General features: G+C 38.7%; 1 protein-coding gene across 1 annotated transcript in view; it reads right to left on the bottom strand.

The window, feature by feature from the left end:
* The window catches only part of LOC118751476 (protein lingerer-like), a 39,370-nt gene extending 22,832 nt beyond the window's left edge, over positions 1-16,538 (bottom strand). Inside the window, exons 1-2 of the mRNA XM_036486312.1 lie at positions 16,348-16,538; positions 13,512-13,668 (exon numbers count right to left, since the gene is read on the bottom strand). Of these exons, the coding sequence (XP_036342205.1) occupies positions 13,512-13,557 (46 nt within the window). The 5' untranslated portion in view covers positions 13,558-13,668; positions 16,348-16,538. The remainder of the gene's footprint in view (positions 1-13,511; positions 13,669-16,347) is intronic.
* Between the last annotated feature and the right edge of the window lie 1,131 nt (positions 16,539-17,669).

Below are 17,669 nucleotides of genomic sequence, written 5' to 3' on the forward strand. Positions count from 1 at the left end.
AAATTCATACACTTTGATTCAATTGCGCGGGCTAAAGATAAGTTTTAAATTAATCTTTCGTGGCCAATAATAATTTGCTTAGACCTAAAACGTCATAATATTACTATTATAATACGGTCAAATACCTTTTATTTTCCCCCATACAAAATCGACCCAGCCTAATATGTATGTATGTATTAAAAATAAATAATAATTTTTAATTTAAATTCCTTTTTTAAAACGGACTATTAGAGTGTCACTGTAAAGGCTGGTTTTCATTATGTCATATTTTGACAACAAAATTTGGCGTCATATTTTGACACAACCTTCTTTCTTTTGTCCATACCTTTACCGATGATATTATGGGACAAAAACTTACAAATACCCGCTTTAGCAGCTCATGTACACTGAATACCTATTCTGATCTAAAGTAGAGGTTCCCAAACTTGCTTTTCTCGTAGACCTCTTTCAAAACTTTACTGGTTTGGGTGGGTGCTGGCCTTTCTAACATATTCCCATATTCATCAAATGTGAAGATTAGATCTAACGATGAAAATTTGCATCGAGTGTGAGTTCCAAAACTAAATGAGGAATGGCAAAAATAAAAATAAAATATTTTCTGCGTTCTATTTATTAAAATAATAATGTGACTACACACTTGCAAGTCTATAAAAAACAGAGCTAGTAAAGCCATCAGAGTAATATCTCGCGCTGAGGAGTTATATTTTTTAAGAGCACTCCATAATTTCCTCACATATTTGGGTCGCTCCTGAATTCGCATGTGACGTATTTGTAAAATAGTTCATTTGTGTTGATGGCATCATTTTTATTTTTATCGCTCCGAGTTTTAAAGTGATATGAAAAATATTCATCGCTCTCATTTTTAAAACACAAAGTTTGAAACATCAAAACCAGAAAGCTTTTTACGCCAAGCTTTAAATTCAGAAACTGACAAAAGAGAAAATACCGAATCTAGAAAAATCGATGATAAACAAGCAAACAAGCAAGCCAGATCATCCTCTTCAAGGCAGGATGGGCAAATGGAGTGGTCATTTGCCATGTGAAGTGACCAGTCAGTAGTCCAACAAGTGGTCTGCAGTCCCGTCTTCTCAGTGAGAGCAAAAAACTAGATAGACCTTATGATATTGAAGGCAACATGATTTCTGTTGTTGTTGTAGCGGCTACAACAACCCCGCCCAGGTCGGTTGGTATCTCAGTCGTTGTCGTCAAGTTCCACTAACGGCAGCCCTAGGAAGCGTGCAGCTTCTGCGGGGTTGGTCCACAGGGACAAGGCCGTTAGGGTTGTCGGGTTTTCCGGGCATGCGAAGAGATGTTTCGAGTCATGTGGGGTCTCTCCGCATGCCGGACACTCATTTGGCACATCCTCATTCAATCTACTCAGGTAGGAGTTTAACCTGCTGCAGTAGCCGGAGCGAAGTTGTGCAAGTGTCGTTCGCGTCTCCCGAGGCAGATGAAGCTCCGTCTCGTCTGAGTCCGGGGGCGGTATGCCTAGAATGGCATTCACAGGTCTAGAGTCTACATAACTCGAGACTGACTCCCTGTGAATGCCGTTCAGGGCCAGTCGGTAAGCTGTCGGCTCCAGAGGTTGCTTGATGAACCTCTGGACTTCGTCCGTCAGTTCACATAGATGCCTCCTGACGTGCCTAGGCGAGGGCTCATCTGCAAGCAGCTGTCTGATTGGGTGGCCACTTCTGTGGCTCCCGACCAGGAACTGCTTGCAGAGCATGATGTTGTGCTCCTTTACGGGGAGCATTTGCGCCTCGCCGTGAAGATGGTGTTCGGGCGACATCAGGAGGCATCCTATCGCTGTCCTGAGTGCGGTGTTCTGTGCAGTCTGTAGCTTCATCCACTGCGTCCTACTAGTTCCCGGCGACCACACTGGCGCTGCGTAGTTCAAAACCGGCCGGCCTATTGCCTTGTACGTTGCCTGCAACGTTTCTTTGCCTTTGCCCCAAGTACTGCCGGCTAGCGACTTGAGGACCTTGTTGCGGCTCTGTACTTTATTGACAATAGCGGTTGCGTGCGCAGAGAAGGAGGGCAGGCTGTCGAATGTTACTCCGAGTATTTTGGGGTTATTCACCATCGGAATTGGTGTGTCGTCGACGTGAATTCCCAGCGGTAGCCTGACCTCCTTCGTCCAGGTTGTGAACAGGGTCGCAGAGGAGTTCGTAGGGGAGAGGCTAGACACTTTGCAGTGAAGAAGCGAGAAAGTTCGGAGAGATACCCGTTTACTTCCGAGCACAGGTAATCAATTCCATTCCCAGTCGCCATGATCGAGCAATCGTCGGCGTAAGAGACAATCCAGACTCCCTCTGGTGGTTGAGGGAGCTTTGAAATATAAAAGTTAAACAGTAGCGGGGAAAGGACACCACCCTGTGGAACCTCCTGTTTTATTTTCCTCTGTTTACTCGTTTTGTCTCTAAACATTACCGACGAATGTCGACCACTCAGATAATTTGCCGACCACCGTTTGAGCCTCTGTGGGAGAGAGGAGGCCTCTATATCTTCTAGTAGCGTGGAATGGCAGACGGTGTCAAACGTCTTTGACAAGTCCAACGCTACTAGAATCGTTCTCTCACAGGCACGGTTTCGGTTAAGGCCACGAGTTATCTGAGTGTTTATGGCGTTAAGTGCTGTGAAATTTACGGAAACCATGCTGATGCTTCGCTGGGGTCAAGTGGTTTGTGAAGTACGGGAGTAGCAAGGCCTCGAGTGTCTTCGCTACCGGGGAAAGGAGTGTTATCGGACGATAAGAATCTCCTTTGTTGGCGGGTTTCCCCGGTTTGAGCAGTGGGACCACTCTCCCCAACTTCCAGATGTCTGGGATGATGAGAGTGGCCATAGACAAGTTGAGGACCTCCGTTAGGCACGCTACCCCCGCAAGACCCAAATTTTTCCGTCGGAACCCATGGCTTTGGAGGCTTTCGCCTTCCCGATGGCCACCTGAACTTCACCGCAAGTGAAAGCAAGGGGGGCACAGGTTGTTGGCAGTTTGTGCAGCCTTTTGGTCACTCGACGCTTGGCTTTGTCCACCGAAGGATGCAGTATGAACCGCCGGCTAAAATAGCTCGTGCATAGCTCCGGATCCGATGAAGCATGGTCGCCGAAAGAAATTTCGACTCTGTCGTGGTGCTTCGTTGGATTGGACAGCGACCTCACGGTTGACCAAAGCTTGCTCACACCAGAGGTGAAGTTACAGGTCTTCAGATGCTCCTCCCACTTCTTCCGCTTATGTACGTTTACTAGTTGCCGAATCTCCGCGTTGAGATCCCTGATACGGGGATCTCCGGGATCGGCCTGAAGAAGGCTATCACGCTCATCGGCTAGAACAGCCGCTTCGGCAGGGAAGTTTGGACGTGGGTCCGTTATACATCCTGCCGGTATGAAGCGAGCTGCAGCAGCAGTGACAGCCCTGCGGAACTTACGTTCACCGAGATGGACGTCGGTTGGTGTGAAGAGCGCTGTGAAGGTGTTTATGGTAAACCCCGCGTAACCTTTCCAATCAGCTTTAGAAAAGTTGATATAGGTCCGGTGTTTGGCGGAGGCAAAGTCGGTTGGTTTATCTATCGAGATGACTATGGGTAGGTGGTCTGATGCTAAAGTCAGCATAGGTTGCCATGTTATGCTGTTTATCAGACCAGCGCTGACTATAGTGATGTCTGGCGAGCTACTGCAGTTACCCATAATCCTGGTGGGTGCGTCGTCGTTCATTGTGCAGAATGTCGAATCGTCTATCTGCTCAGCCAAGTCTGTTCCCCTACGATCGTTTGACAGGCTTGAGTGCCAAAGGTCGTGGTGTGCATTAAAGTCATCTACTACCATACGGTTTTCACCTCTGAGGAGCGCACCTATATCAGGGTGATATCCTGCCGGGCAGCAGGTGACAGGGGGTATGTATATGTTAAATATTTCGAGCTCAACATCGCCTGACCGGATAGCGATGCCCTGACATTCTAGGGTGGTATCCCTGCGGTCGATGTCTGCTTCAATAAGACGATACTGCACGGTGTGGTGCGTGATGAACGCTAAGCCACCACCATTATCTCGCTCGCGATCTCGACGGTGCACGTTGTACCCGGCGCAATTCAACAAAGTTAAATTGCTGTGCAACTTCGTCTCTTGGACCGCAGCTATCAATATACCATGCCGACACATGAAGACGGTTATCTCCTCAATCTTGCTCTGTAGCCCGTTACAGTTAAATTGAAGGAGCTTCATGTGGGTCGGGAGACGTGTCGTGATGTGGGGTGTAAGTGATGTGTGTGTTCTTACCGCCGCTGGCTGTGTGCGCTGCTGAGATGGTTGCCGCCCTTTGGTGGTGGCGGGAGGCATCGCAGTTGGGGTCTGCGACCGAGCAGCGCAAAACTGGCCCTCGAATTTCCCAGTCCGATCTCGCGTGGTACGCAGACCTGAGCATGCCCTAAAGTGGCACCAGCCAAGGCAGGTGTTGCACTTGACTGATGTCACATTACGGAATATCCTGGTCTGACATACCGTACAGATTGTAGGGGGAACCAGGAGTTGATGGCGGCGGCGTGTGGGTGGTGGTGCGGTTGTATGTGTTATGTGGTCTGTTGTGGCTGTGGTATGGTCTGTGGTGTTATTATGTTGTTGTGTTGTGGTGACTGTGTGAGGCTGCTCGGGTGGACTAAGGTTGGCCGTGGAGGCTGCTCTGTTTGAGCAACAGGGGGCCACGTACGAAGTGGTCCACTGTCTATGTGTCCGTAGTCCTGAGTAGACTCTAAGGTGACTCCACCCCTCGCAGGCATTACACTTGACAGAGGTGGAGTTATGGTGTACTCGTCTCCGGCATACACAGCAGGTGTAGATTTCTGGCCCTGGGTTTGACTCGATGCCAGGCCTGAGTAGCAGAATACGTAGTGAATGTAGCCCTATGGACGAACAACTTCTGAGATACTTCGCCGGCCTAAACGGGGTTAGATCGCCGAAACAACAGCCATTGGTCGGGTAAAACCCGAGTCATTCCGGTACGTAGAACCGGCTGTCATGGGAATGTATGTTCATAGTCATCGCTGAACGAAGTTTTCACCCAGTTTCTGATGGTCGCTTCGATAGTCGAAGTGGGGAGTGCTATAACTGGTTGCGGATCGAGAAATGCCTGGTCTAAGCTAACTGTCGCCAAATGGTCAGATGTCTGATTGCCAGGCACTCCCGAGTGACCTGGCACGCAGAGTAAAGCAAGCTGGTTATATATGCCAACATAATTTAGGCGAGACTTGCATTGTCGAACTAGTTTGGAAGTACTTATTTAGAGAGAGGGCTGGCCAATGCCTTAAGTGCAGCTTGGCTGTCACTGCATACAGGTAAACTCCTTCCCCTCCCCTTTTTTTCTACCACGTAGTCTATGGCTTTGAGGATTGTGAACATTTCAGCTGGAAGACCGAAGAATATTCCGTAAGAGAAAAGTGAAGTTTATCCCCATTAACTTCGAAAAAGATCCCAGGTCCTGGCCCAGAGTCAGTGTGTGGGTTCGGGCTCAGTGCTAGAATTAAACCAGCATCCCCCCTCAGGGAACTCAGCATTACAGACACAAGCGCTCAAATAACTGCCGCCAGCAATTTCCGCCTCGCCGCACTCAGTGTTATACGAACATCCGTTTCTTTTTAGTCTACAGGTGGCCTTTAAGGCTTCCCCACGTATGGAGACACAAAGTGCAGCAGTGCGTCAAGAGCACTATACACTACTCAAAAAACTTACAAGTTAAATAAAAATGCTATCAAGCAAACATTTGGTTCTTTACTATCGAAACGTGATACCAGCCTTTTTTTTTTAGCGCCAACGTAGACCCCGTTAAGTCTCTCGTGGACACCTGGGACCCCCTGGGATCACTTTGGGAATCACTGATCTAAATCAATCAAGAGTCCTTTTCTTAGTCACGTTTGACAATATGTTTTCACTTATTTGACGACAAATGCCATTTAATACGACATAGTGAAAATAAGCCTTAAGTATTCGATTTTGTTATTAACAAGTAATATATATGAAAAACAAGTAAAGAAAAAAAAGTATAAGTTCGGGCGAAACCGAACTTTATACACCCGGCGCAGGTATCAAATATCGTCGGTTCAACTTTTCCTGAACTACCTTTGCATGATAAGCAGTCCCGTCGAGAGGGAGGGGGGAAAGGGTTGAATCACCCTGGGCCCGGGCTTCTTAAGGGGCCCAAAATCTCAGAACCATAACTTTTGGTTCTATTTTTTTGAATGTAACTGCTCCTTCGTTATTGGCCAAGCGCTTTAATTTGACACCCCATTTTTGAAAATCGAACCAACGGTCCAGATCTTTTATGCGGAACAAAAAATGCCTTCGGGTATTATTTTGAACCTCATTTTTTAAAAGGTGGCAACTCTTTTCGAAAAAGTTAAACCTTATTGCACACCTAAAGTCAGAGCCCTTTGATTTGACACCTCATTTTTGAAAACCGAACGATCGGTGTGGATCTGATGGCATTGATTATTAAATTATTTGAATGCAATTTTTGATCAGGTGGCAACTCTTTTCGAAAAAGTTAAACCGTATTGCACATCCACAGACTAAGCGCTTTAATTTGACATCTCATTTTTGAAAATCGGGCGAACGGTACAGATCTTTTATGCTGCACAAAAAATCCCTTCGCGTATTATATATAATAGAGCAAATGATCATATGGCTAGGGCTGCCAGATATCTCTGTTGCCAAACCGGGACACTTAAGGGAGGGCCTCTCGCTCCCTTCCCTTTCATTTCGACGAGCGAAAGGATGTAGTGAAATTTTATTTTGACAGACAAAAACAAAAACATAAAAACATGAGATCATGAGATCATTACAACGTACGCCAACAAAACAAAACAACTTATCACAACTAAAGCACAGAGAATTTTTCACAATGCATGAACCTTTTTTTATTCTTTATGAAAAAAACATAAAATAAAATAAATAACATTCTAATCAGACTTTTTATAAAAATTTTTAAAATGAAGTTTTGCAGCCCATTAATTTTTAGTTGATTTTTGGTATTGTTTTTACTGAGAGTTTCATCATACAAACTATGTTCGATAATTCTTTTTATATGGAAGACACTGTCAGCAAAAAAAAATAAATGCTAAAAATCAACGAAATTTGCTGGCAACTTCAGACTTGCTACATTTTCAACATTTTTCTAAAAGATCTAATTAGAAATTGTGATCTGATGAAAGAGCCTCCAAGCCAATAATTTTTTACGGCACTGTACTTATAAGTACTCTAGGTTTCATGAAAGAAAAAAATTTAAGATAACATTAAAATATCAGTCATATTTTTCGTTGCTGTGAACTTGTTTTAAAACTTCTGTCTTTACCTTAATATAATTGTAAAACTCTGTGCACGTCATTTTGAACGTATTTAGGTACATATACTAATCATCAACTATTGCTTGTGCAAAGTTCAACTATCTCGAAAGTGACTATTTCACAAATTAAACCGATGCACTGAGAGAAAGAAGTTTAGAATTAAAAAAGCGTGCTAAATTAAAAAAATACGCATATGAAAGAGCACCAACCCAACTCGTAATACATTTAAGTATAAAAATTTTAGTATTTAGTATAGAAATATTCAATTCAAATACGCCCATATTAAAATGAAGTGATTTGCAATTACCCATTGCTTTTTCATAATTAAGTTAAAAAAATATTTAAATTCTATGCTGGTTGTAATGGGAATTGAACCCTGACCCTCTGGAAATTGTGGCAAGTATCTTCGCGCACTCAGCTACAGCCAGACATGTAAATGTGCATTTAAATGTTGTGTTTGAATCAACACCACGCGTGCGTGTTATGAAAGTATTATTTTTAAATACGAACATTTTTAAACGATAATCAAATAGAAAATATTCATGTTTACTATGCGTTATTTCCCTCAGTGAATTCACAACATTTTTCTGAATATTACAACGCGTTTTTTCTCTTAGTGTAGTGATTTTTTGAACTTTTATTCAAATTTGTGCAATCAAATCAAAAACCGGGACACTAAAACGAAACCCGGGACATTTTAAGGTTGGACCGGGACACCGGGACAAATCGTCTAAAACCGGGACATGTCCGGGAAAACCGGGACGTCTGGCAGCCCTACATATGGCCCAAAACGCGTACTGTTACAATACGTTTTGGCTAACAGTGCTTTTCAGATACCTCTGAAACTCGCTAGAATACAGCTTTCGGATAGTTTTTCTTCTTGCATCTGAAAGCATAAGTATGTGGCAATATTTAATATATACATAAAATATATTATATCTCCTGTTTAGGAGTATAAATAAAAGTTTCAACAGCGGACTGTTACATTACAAATTTTGGAACTACTTTTTAAAGCTGCTTTGTATTACCAAAAAAGTTTGCTCTCCTTATATAACTCAAGAACTACGTATTTATTGAACTGATAAAATTAATTTTAAGGTCAATAATGTTACGTTACCTGTGCGATATACATACGTGTAGATTATAATTAGGTTTTTAAATGGCTTATAGTCTGTTTTATGTAATAAGTAGCATGAATTCAGTAGACTTGCGATCAAAAGAAATTGCATTTGTGCAGCTGTCGTTTCGGAAGTACGTTTCTGCGTAGAACTCGAGCTGGAGCTTACAACTGCGCCAAGATATTGAAGTTTTTCGCGGTTAGGCACACAAAAAACGGTTTTAATGGCCACTTTTGTTTGCTCTATGCCATTTATTACTATTCCTACTCTTCAAAATGCGCCTTCGAATGGTGCTTTATGAATCTTCCTTCAGAAACTATGGCCAGTTGAAGATGGCGTAATGAGTTAGAAAGCATACGATTGGTTTGGCGATGTTAGATTCGACAACACGACAGTTCAGGTGGCCGTAACTCTTGAAGGAAAAATCTTATAGCACCATTCGAGAGTGCATTTTGAAGGATAATAATAGTGCTAGAAATACTTGAAATAATTCTAATCGATTTTTACTATTTAATCAGAAAATCTTCTTCTTCTTTTAGCATCTTATATTACATTTACATTGGACCAAAATGCGTGATTTGAAATCAGTCATTTGAAGGTGTTTACACTGCTTGATCGCATTTGCTTTGACTTCAAAGACAAACCAAAGCTTTTGTGGAACTTTTGTTTCTGAGTGCGTTCAATAAAATAGTACGGCAATTGGAACGCATTTGTTCGTGATTTTGTGTAAATGCGTCGAAATGCGTCATTCTGGAAATGTGAATTTGTATGGAGAAATGCGTGATTTGGCCTCGCATTTGAGGTTTCTCGCCCAAATGACGCATTTGGGCTCAATGTAAATGTAATATTATTTTGCTTCTTTCGGCCTCGTTCCTTTTTGGAATTGTATAATTCACGCTTTTTTTTTCTACGTAATTTTTATTTTCTGTGCCTAGTAGAGTTAGAAAGAATATAAATCTTAACTATGGATCAATACCATGTTGAATAGCTTACCATGTTGCTTTCAAATCAGCCCTATCTCTAACTAAATATAAAATAATTTTACCTGAAAATTCAATTAGTATAAAAGACTTATTTACGTTAGAAATAGTTTTGCACCGAAAACACATGGATAATTATAGGTATATGAAGCTGTATTATTTTATTGTGAAGAAGAAAGCCAGATTTTTCCATTTTTTAGCTTGGTGAATTCCGCGCCAAAACACTTTTCGATATTTTTGACTGTTACATTACATTAAAAAATACTGCCGACTTCATTTTCATATAGAAAGCTAATCGCAGATTTTTTCGTCGAGTACTTTTTTATTAACTTCAAAGTAATACAAAGCAAGCGTAATTAGCAAATATATCGCAAAAAAGTGGTGGTATTAAAATTTAAACTAACCTTTAGTTTCATGTTGTGCTTTTTAATATTCATTAATTTAAAGGTGTCTCAGGATTAAGTGAATTTTCAGAATATGTATGACCTAGATATAATCAAAAATCCGCGAAGCCTGAGAAAAAATTGTTCCCCTCGGTTTCGTTTTCGGCGATTTGGGTCATATACTTTTAAATTAATTCAATTTATATATAAGGGCCCGTGATTTTTTAGTCCCGGGCCCGAGTTTTCTCTCAACGGCCCTGATGATAAGTAGGGATGTTTACCCGATTTCAAACGTTTCCGATAATATGCAGAGTTATACTTAATGATATAATTGAACATAGATAGGTACAAATCGATTAAGTGGTTACCGAGGTACACCTTTGTAGTTATAAAGTGGGCGGTGCTACGCGCAATTCCTAAAAGTCTATAACAGTCTTATTTATTGTTAGGAGAATGTTGTAACTATTAACTTGGAGTAAATAAGCGTCCTCATAGAAATGTCGGAGTTTTCGTATTTCTGAAATTTAACATTATACGGGAAGCGGGTGTAATTTTAGTCCGTTTCGAACCAAGGTTATTAAGTGCACCGAGTTTGGTAGAAATTGATAATTCGGTTAGCGAGATACACATTTGTGGTCATAAGTGGGCGGCGGCAATTTCGTGTTTCTGTAAATTACCGTTATATGGCAGGTGGGCGTGTTTATTACCCGATTTCAAAGATTTTCAACAGATCTCTTAGCTAGCATCGAGCATCGTACCGAGTTTGGTAGGGATTGGTGAAGCGGCTACTGAGATACAGCATTTCATCATAAGCGGGCGGTGCCACATCCATATTCCAAAAATTTCATAATATAATTATTTTTTTACTACAATTCTACTCCACATACTAATTTTCAACAATTTGCATCTAATATTTACTGAAATATCGCAGTTTTTGCGTTATATGGGAAGTGGGCGTGGTTACAGACCGATTTCGCCCATTTTCAATACCAACCTACCTTGGATAAAGGGCAAGCTACAGACGGACGGACAGACGGACATGGCTTAATCGACTTCTCTTTTCATTCTGATCATTTATGTATGGCTCATTCCATCTCAAATCACCCAGGCCGGGGGAAAGTGAGTTTAAGTTTGCGATAAAACTCACAGGGATTGTTCCTTGAACAATTTAAGGAGAAACGTTTTTTTTTTTTGCTCAGAAATGCGAATTTTTCGAATAATGAATTTTTTTCTTTTTGAGTACGAACGCTTCTTTTTTCCTCTCTTAATTAGCAACTTTTGATGAAATCACTTATACCTGCCGCAATTTTTTCTCTTGAAAAATTTTCCACTTAAAAATTTTTTGATAAAAAAAAAATTACTTTCTGAAAATATGCCATTTCAAAAAAAAAATTGGAAAAAATCACAATGGTAGCTCTGAGTATTGCGCAATATTTAAGTATAATGTTATGGGGTGCACTCTACAATAATTTGAGTAAAGAATTTTTTTTTACACCGAAGTTGAGTAAAATGAGTACATTACCAATTTACAAATTTTTTAAACTTTTTTGGAATTTTTTTGAATATGCAGTTTTATAGCCCATTAAATTTTAGTATAATAAAGTGGAAGTTTTAAGAGATTGCAAAACAGCCGTTAATTTTTTTTTTAATTTTCTTTGAAAATGGTTTTAGGCCTTTTCATCGATAAATAAAAAGTGCAAGAAGCCGTGAGCATAAACAATATTAAAAATCAACGCAATTTTGCAGTAGCTTAACAACTGAACTTTATTATACTCAAATTTAATGGGCTACAAAATTGCATACTCAAACAAATTCTAAACAAAATTAATTTTTTTTTTTTTTAATTGTAATGTACTCATTTTACTCAACTTCGGTGTAAAAAAATTCATAACTCAAATTATTGTAGAGTGCACCCCATAACATTATACTTAAATATTGCGTAATACTCAGAGCTATCATTGTGAGTTTTTCCAATTATTTTTGAGATGGCATATTTTCAAAAACTATTTTTTTTAATCAAAAAATTTGTATGTGGAAAATTTTTCAAGAAAAAAAACAAATATATTTTTTTTCGTAGGGAATTTTGATGTGTGTATGTGTGATTTTATCGATAAAAATGTTTTAATTGCGTATGCATGTTCACTTTGAGCAAATTGTGAGCACTGGTTGGGGAAATCTTCGGTAGATTGGGCAAATCGCTAATTGGGCCCCAATTGGGCCAAAATTAGAGCCCAATTCGGAAAAACTTTTGGCTCTGATCGGGCAACCTCAAAAAATTTCCAGCAAGGAAATTTTATCATAATGGGCAACAATTTTTGCGTCCTCAACTGGCACGAAATCTGCTAGCATCATATAAGTGCATATTCAGAAAAAAAAACCATAACTCGAAAACGACGAATTTGGGCATATTGTTACTCGTACTGAAAATAGTTTATACTATTCCCTTATAGACAAAAAAGTTTGAGAGAAAAAAAGTTGTGGCAATTTGAAAAAAATCAATTTGAAAAAAAAAATTTTTTTATAAACAATAATTAATTATTAATAAACAATTACTGATGTTTAGTTCACTAGATCGATTCAGTAGATCAATATCTGCAATTAAAAAAAAAAAAACGTTAAAATCCTTGCTTTTTTGCGGCAGTTATAAGCGATTTCATCAAAAGTTGCTATTGAGAGAGGAAAAAAAGAAGCGTTCGTACTCAAAAAGAAAAAAATTCATTATTCGAAAAATTCGCATTTCTGAGCAAGAAGAAAAAATACGTGTCTCCTTAAATTGTTCAAGGAACAATCCCTGTGCGTTTTATCGCAAACTTAAATTCACTTTCCCCCGGCCTGGGTGATTTGAGATGGAATGAGCCGTATACATTTGTCCATGCGAACAAAGTGCACAAGTTCTCTCGGGTATAACAAATAAATGCCGTGTTTTAGAAAAAAAAAATTATCGTCTATGTCGATATAGCGATATCGATAAAAGAATATCGGTATATCTACTATCAATATACATATCGTCACTAGACACGAATAAAGGCGCGCTAGTGTTTCGACGGCGAAAAAAGACGCATACAAAAATTTTACGAAAAAAGGCGCTTAAGATAAACTTCGGCGAAGAAAGACGCCTAACCTAGTTGACGGCGAAGAAAGACGCGTAATCATAGATTTATACTTGGCGAAGGACTGTCACTTCAGCACTATTCCCCAAAAACTATTAACGGAATGTACATACTATTACACCCGCAAACATAGTTGACCGCGAAAATAAGTTTACGCGTCCTTCTTGGCCGTCAAACATTTTAACGCGTCTTTCTTCGCCGTCAACTATGTTAAGAGTCTTTCCTCGCTGAAGTTTTTTTTTATGCGCCTTTTTCGCGGTCAACTTTTGACCTCGCGCCTTTATTCGTGTCTAGTGACGATATCTCTTGCTTTCCTACCCTTACTAATACTATAGTGGGTCTTTTTGACCTTAATTTTGAAGCTCATCTTAATTACATATGTATATTGAAAATGGAGCTAAACTTTGGATGATTTTATAGCAAGGTACCAAAAAGTATTGCTCAGCTCTTGCTGAAAGGTAAAATTATAAATAAATATCCTTATAAAGAGCGTGTGGGATCTGAATTTATTTTGTATTCGTACATACATATACTGCATTCTTAAAATTCTGTCGTGTCTTTTAATTACATCAATTACGTAAAGGATACTTACTACTCGGCGCTGGCTTCTCCTTGTGCGCATGCTTCATGTGCTCCATCAAAGCATCGGCGCCCAAGAATAGTTTGTGACATACGGGGCAAGAAGTAGCGTTGGGGCCGCCAATCAAAGCCGCATGCTGCTGCAAGACACCAAGATGCAGCTGTAGCTCCTGTTTTGATTTTCATTTGGGGTATTCATTTTAATGGTTTTTGTTTGTTGGCGATTCGTGTTTTGATAAGGTTTCCGGTATTAGTTTTGTAGAAGAATTTCGATTTATGGTATTCATTTATTGTGTTTAAATGTTTTGATGGTTTGTGGTGTGGAACGAGAGTGTGAAAGGGTGTAAGTTGTGGTGAATATGTCAACCGGCATCGACGCAATGAAATTGAACAAAAATAAAAAAATTTTGATTTTTGAATATGCTGGGGTCGTTTGATTATAATTTTTTCTCTTTGTTTTTTTTTTTTTATAGGTTAGTACAAACTTGCATGTACAATAAGTATGAGGATTTTTCGCCAACAGCAAAACACATTAAGAAATCGCAAAAATCGTATTAAAGTTTTTTCCAGAAATTTCAATACATTTCCTGAGTCGTATCCACATGTATCCATTGTACACAGGCAAGGCTGAACTCACCTACTAACGGTCTCATAATTAAGCAACTAAAACTCAATCAACTCTGAGATGCTATCACATGCACATACATACAATTGCTTTATGTATGATATTTTCTGTGTTACCAATATGGGTGCTCACCTTGAGTAGCATTTAGGTGTAACGTTGCTACGTAGCAATCTAGCACATGTTTTGTTGCTTTTCCAATTTTACACCTAAAATGCTACTCATCGTGAACTCCCCTAATTAATCATATGTACACATGTATGGAACACACATACATACACACAAGTGTAATTACCCTGCAGAGAAAACCAAACTAGTGAATCAAATTTGTAATTCAGTACTGGTTCTTTATTGCCAAACCAGATCCCCACCATCCCAAAAGAGCAAAATGCGGCACTTTTACAAAACTGCTTTATTTTGCTGTTTAAAACAGCATATCGTTAGCTTAAAGTGAAAAGTTGCTAAGTCCACTTTTTCAAGAAAATTATACAGGGTGTTTGACAGACGATTGAACATATGTACATAAATGGGGGTAGTTAGGCTGTCTGTTATGTGTTCAGCCCCAAAAATTTTACCTAGGCTCCTTTTTTAAAGATTTTTTGCCAAACACTATATTTTGATGCAAGAAGCAAAAACAATTAAAAATTCATCGTTTTCTAAAAGATCTTTTTGTAAACGTTTCTGTTTAGTTATAAATACGCAATTTCGCTAACTTCGAAATAGTCACACAAAATGTGATCCAAAATCTGTCACAAAAAAATTAAAAATTACTCATTGTGATCCAAAATCTGTCACAAAAAAATAAAAAATTACTCATTAGAAATCTCTATCTAAAGTATGCAAACCAAGAGCAGAGAGAATAAGGGATGCAAAACGAACTATGCAGATCTCATCTATTGAATTTAGAACTGGTTCGGAGCTATCGAAATAAGAACACAGAACCGAAACCACCTAATAAAAACGTACAAATTTAGAAGATATCTCTATGGTTTTGTTTCAGCCTTTTTATTTTAAGTGGGAATATATTTTCAATGAGATTGAGAATTATTCTGTGGAATTTTATAAGATTACCTAATTAAAAGCTAAAATTAGAAAAAAGCTGGTCTGTGCTGACGCGTCCTCGAGCCTGGGACCTATATGAAATTAAAACAGTGTCGGGCATTTTTAGCTTTCCCATAAGTTGTATTCGCTACTACGTATATTATAAGCTAACTCGTAGTGGTGGCGTGGTGGTAGATGGTTGGCTATGGGTTTTGGGCAACTATTGATTGTGTCGAAAGTCACTTTTTGTCGATAGGGCAGCACTGTCTATAGTCGCGATAGTTTGCCACATATTTCGCTAATGAGAATGTTTGTATGTTTAATGTATTTGGGGTGTTAATCCATCACACAATATCTGTTAAAAGTTAAGTTGTATTTTAAATTCAAATAAAATCAAGACCCAAATAAAAGAGCTCACTTCAAAAATGTTTATATATTTATTAAATAAGTCAGATATTTTTCTTCGAAATTCAGTTGTGAATCGACAATAGGTTGACAGGGAAATGACAAGGTTGTTAAAATATTTTAAATGGCACTATAACAGCGACTCAAATGGATATTAATAACAATTGTACGTGTTTACAGAATATGTTATTTTTTATCATACACGGAAATGAAAAATAATACCACTTATTGTTAGCTATATTTCCTGTAAATCGGAGAATCTTATAGTTTTTAACCGCAACTCGACCCGGACTACTAGACCCGGACATTTGACCTTCCAAACCGTAAGGTTTATTTTTACCGTACTTATGTACATATATACATAATAATGGATGGCAAATGAGCGATGTATAAAAAACCTACGTCGGAATTTTATTTTATGCTACGATTTTTCACGTCATTTACTCCGAAGGCTACTAACTAATTTAATTAATTTACACGGTTTTTGAACCAGTTCTTGGTCGGAAAGGCAGTTTTTCAGTGGTAACCCTGTTCGCAATATAAGATTGTGTGAGTGTGATCGCAACTGAGTTAAAATGAATTTAAGAACCAAACCAGTTCGGCACTAGTGCGTTTCTCCACAGGGTAAAGTTACATATGTGCATTTGTTCGGCGCTTAATATTTGAGTGACCAATTTCAACTAAAGAAAACATTGGCTTTGGGATATTCACTAAAAATAAGCCAATTAAATGCTTTAATATTCGGATATGCCTTGTTGTTTTTGTCAACATCATTACTGACCTTCGAAGTGTGTGTGCGAAGGCTGGACTCTGTTGCGAAGCCCTTTCCGCAGATATTGCAATGAAAGGGACGATTTTTGGCGCGTTCCACTTGTGCGTCATGATTGCGCAAATGTTGTTGCAAGTTTGATAATTGAATGAAAGCGCGTCCGCAATCCGGCAAGTGGCATTTATATGGACGTTCACCTTAAAATAAAAGAGGAAATGGTTTTTGGTCACAAAAGTGTAACACTGACTTGGCTATGTGTGCATATTAGGGTGGTCCTTAAATTATTAAATTTAAATTTTGTATGGATCACCTAAGAGTGGCTACCTGGGTTAGACAAATTTTAAGCTTTTTAAATCGCATAAATTAAAAAAAAAATGTTTGATTTTAAATCTGACAAATTTTACATATTATTGAAAAGTATTCATGTAAATTGGTCAGCATCAACGTCGAGTTCTCGCGATAAAAAAAAATCAATTTCCAACCCTGGTAGCGACCCTATTTCAATTTTGAAATTTTCGTGTACGTACAACAAAATAAGTAGTGCCCCGTGATTTTCATATTTTAATGATCACCCTAGGGTACATATTTATATGAAAATACTATTAAACTAAATTCTACGGGTCAAAGGCTTCTCAAAACATTACTTTTTACGTGTAATTTTATTAACGATACTACATAAGTAATATGGCCTCATTAGATCAATTGAGCATAATCGGAATGAGTAGGCATTCCGTAATAAAACGATAACAACTTTATTAAAAAACTGGCCTTTAATATTTCTTTCGTAAAAATAAAATGCAAAATTTGGTAAATACTTAAGAAACGAATAATTACGAATTATTTCATTCATACTTTATAAATATCGATACCGAACGAAATTAAACTAAACTTAAGAATTTGAGTGTATTATTTCTGGTATTGAAGTAAGCGTAAACAAATCCAACTTTCAAGACTGAAAGCTAAAATTTCGAAAGTTATCTTAAAATCAGATATTTTTTACTTTAGGTTTTACCATTTACAAACTCATATGATATGTTAATTTGCTTTAAATTTGATAAGACTGATTTTCGTAGTCTATTATCTCTTTTACGTTATTTAAATGGTCAGTGGAGAGAACAATTCGTCAGCATCGTAACCAGTGTTGCCATTTAAGCCATCTTTCGTCTAGATTTAGCCGGTTGCGATAGCAAACAGCCGGAGAAAATTCGATTTAGCCGGCAGTCGATTTGTTCGCCGTTTTGCAAAAAAAGTAGCCGATTTCGCTATTTCCCTATTTTATTAAAATTTAAATATATGTACTTATATGTAAGCTTCCATTTTTTAAAATTTGGCGA

This window comes from Rhagoletis pomonella, unplaced genomic scaffold (genome assembly GCF_013731165.1).
Source record: "Rhagoletis pomonella isolate Grant_MI unplaced genomic scaffold, Rhpom_1.0 Rhpom_scaffold_00729, whole genome shotgun sequence".
In the NCBI taxonomy this organism is placed as follows: domain Eukaryota; kingdom Metazoa; phylum Arthropoda; class Insecta; order Diptera; family Tephritidae; genus Rhagoletis; species Rhagoletis pomonella.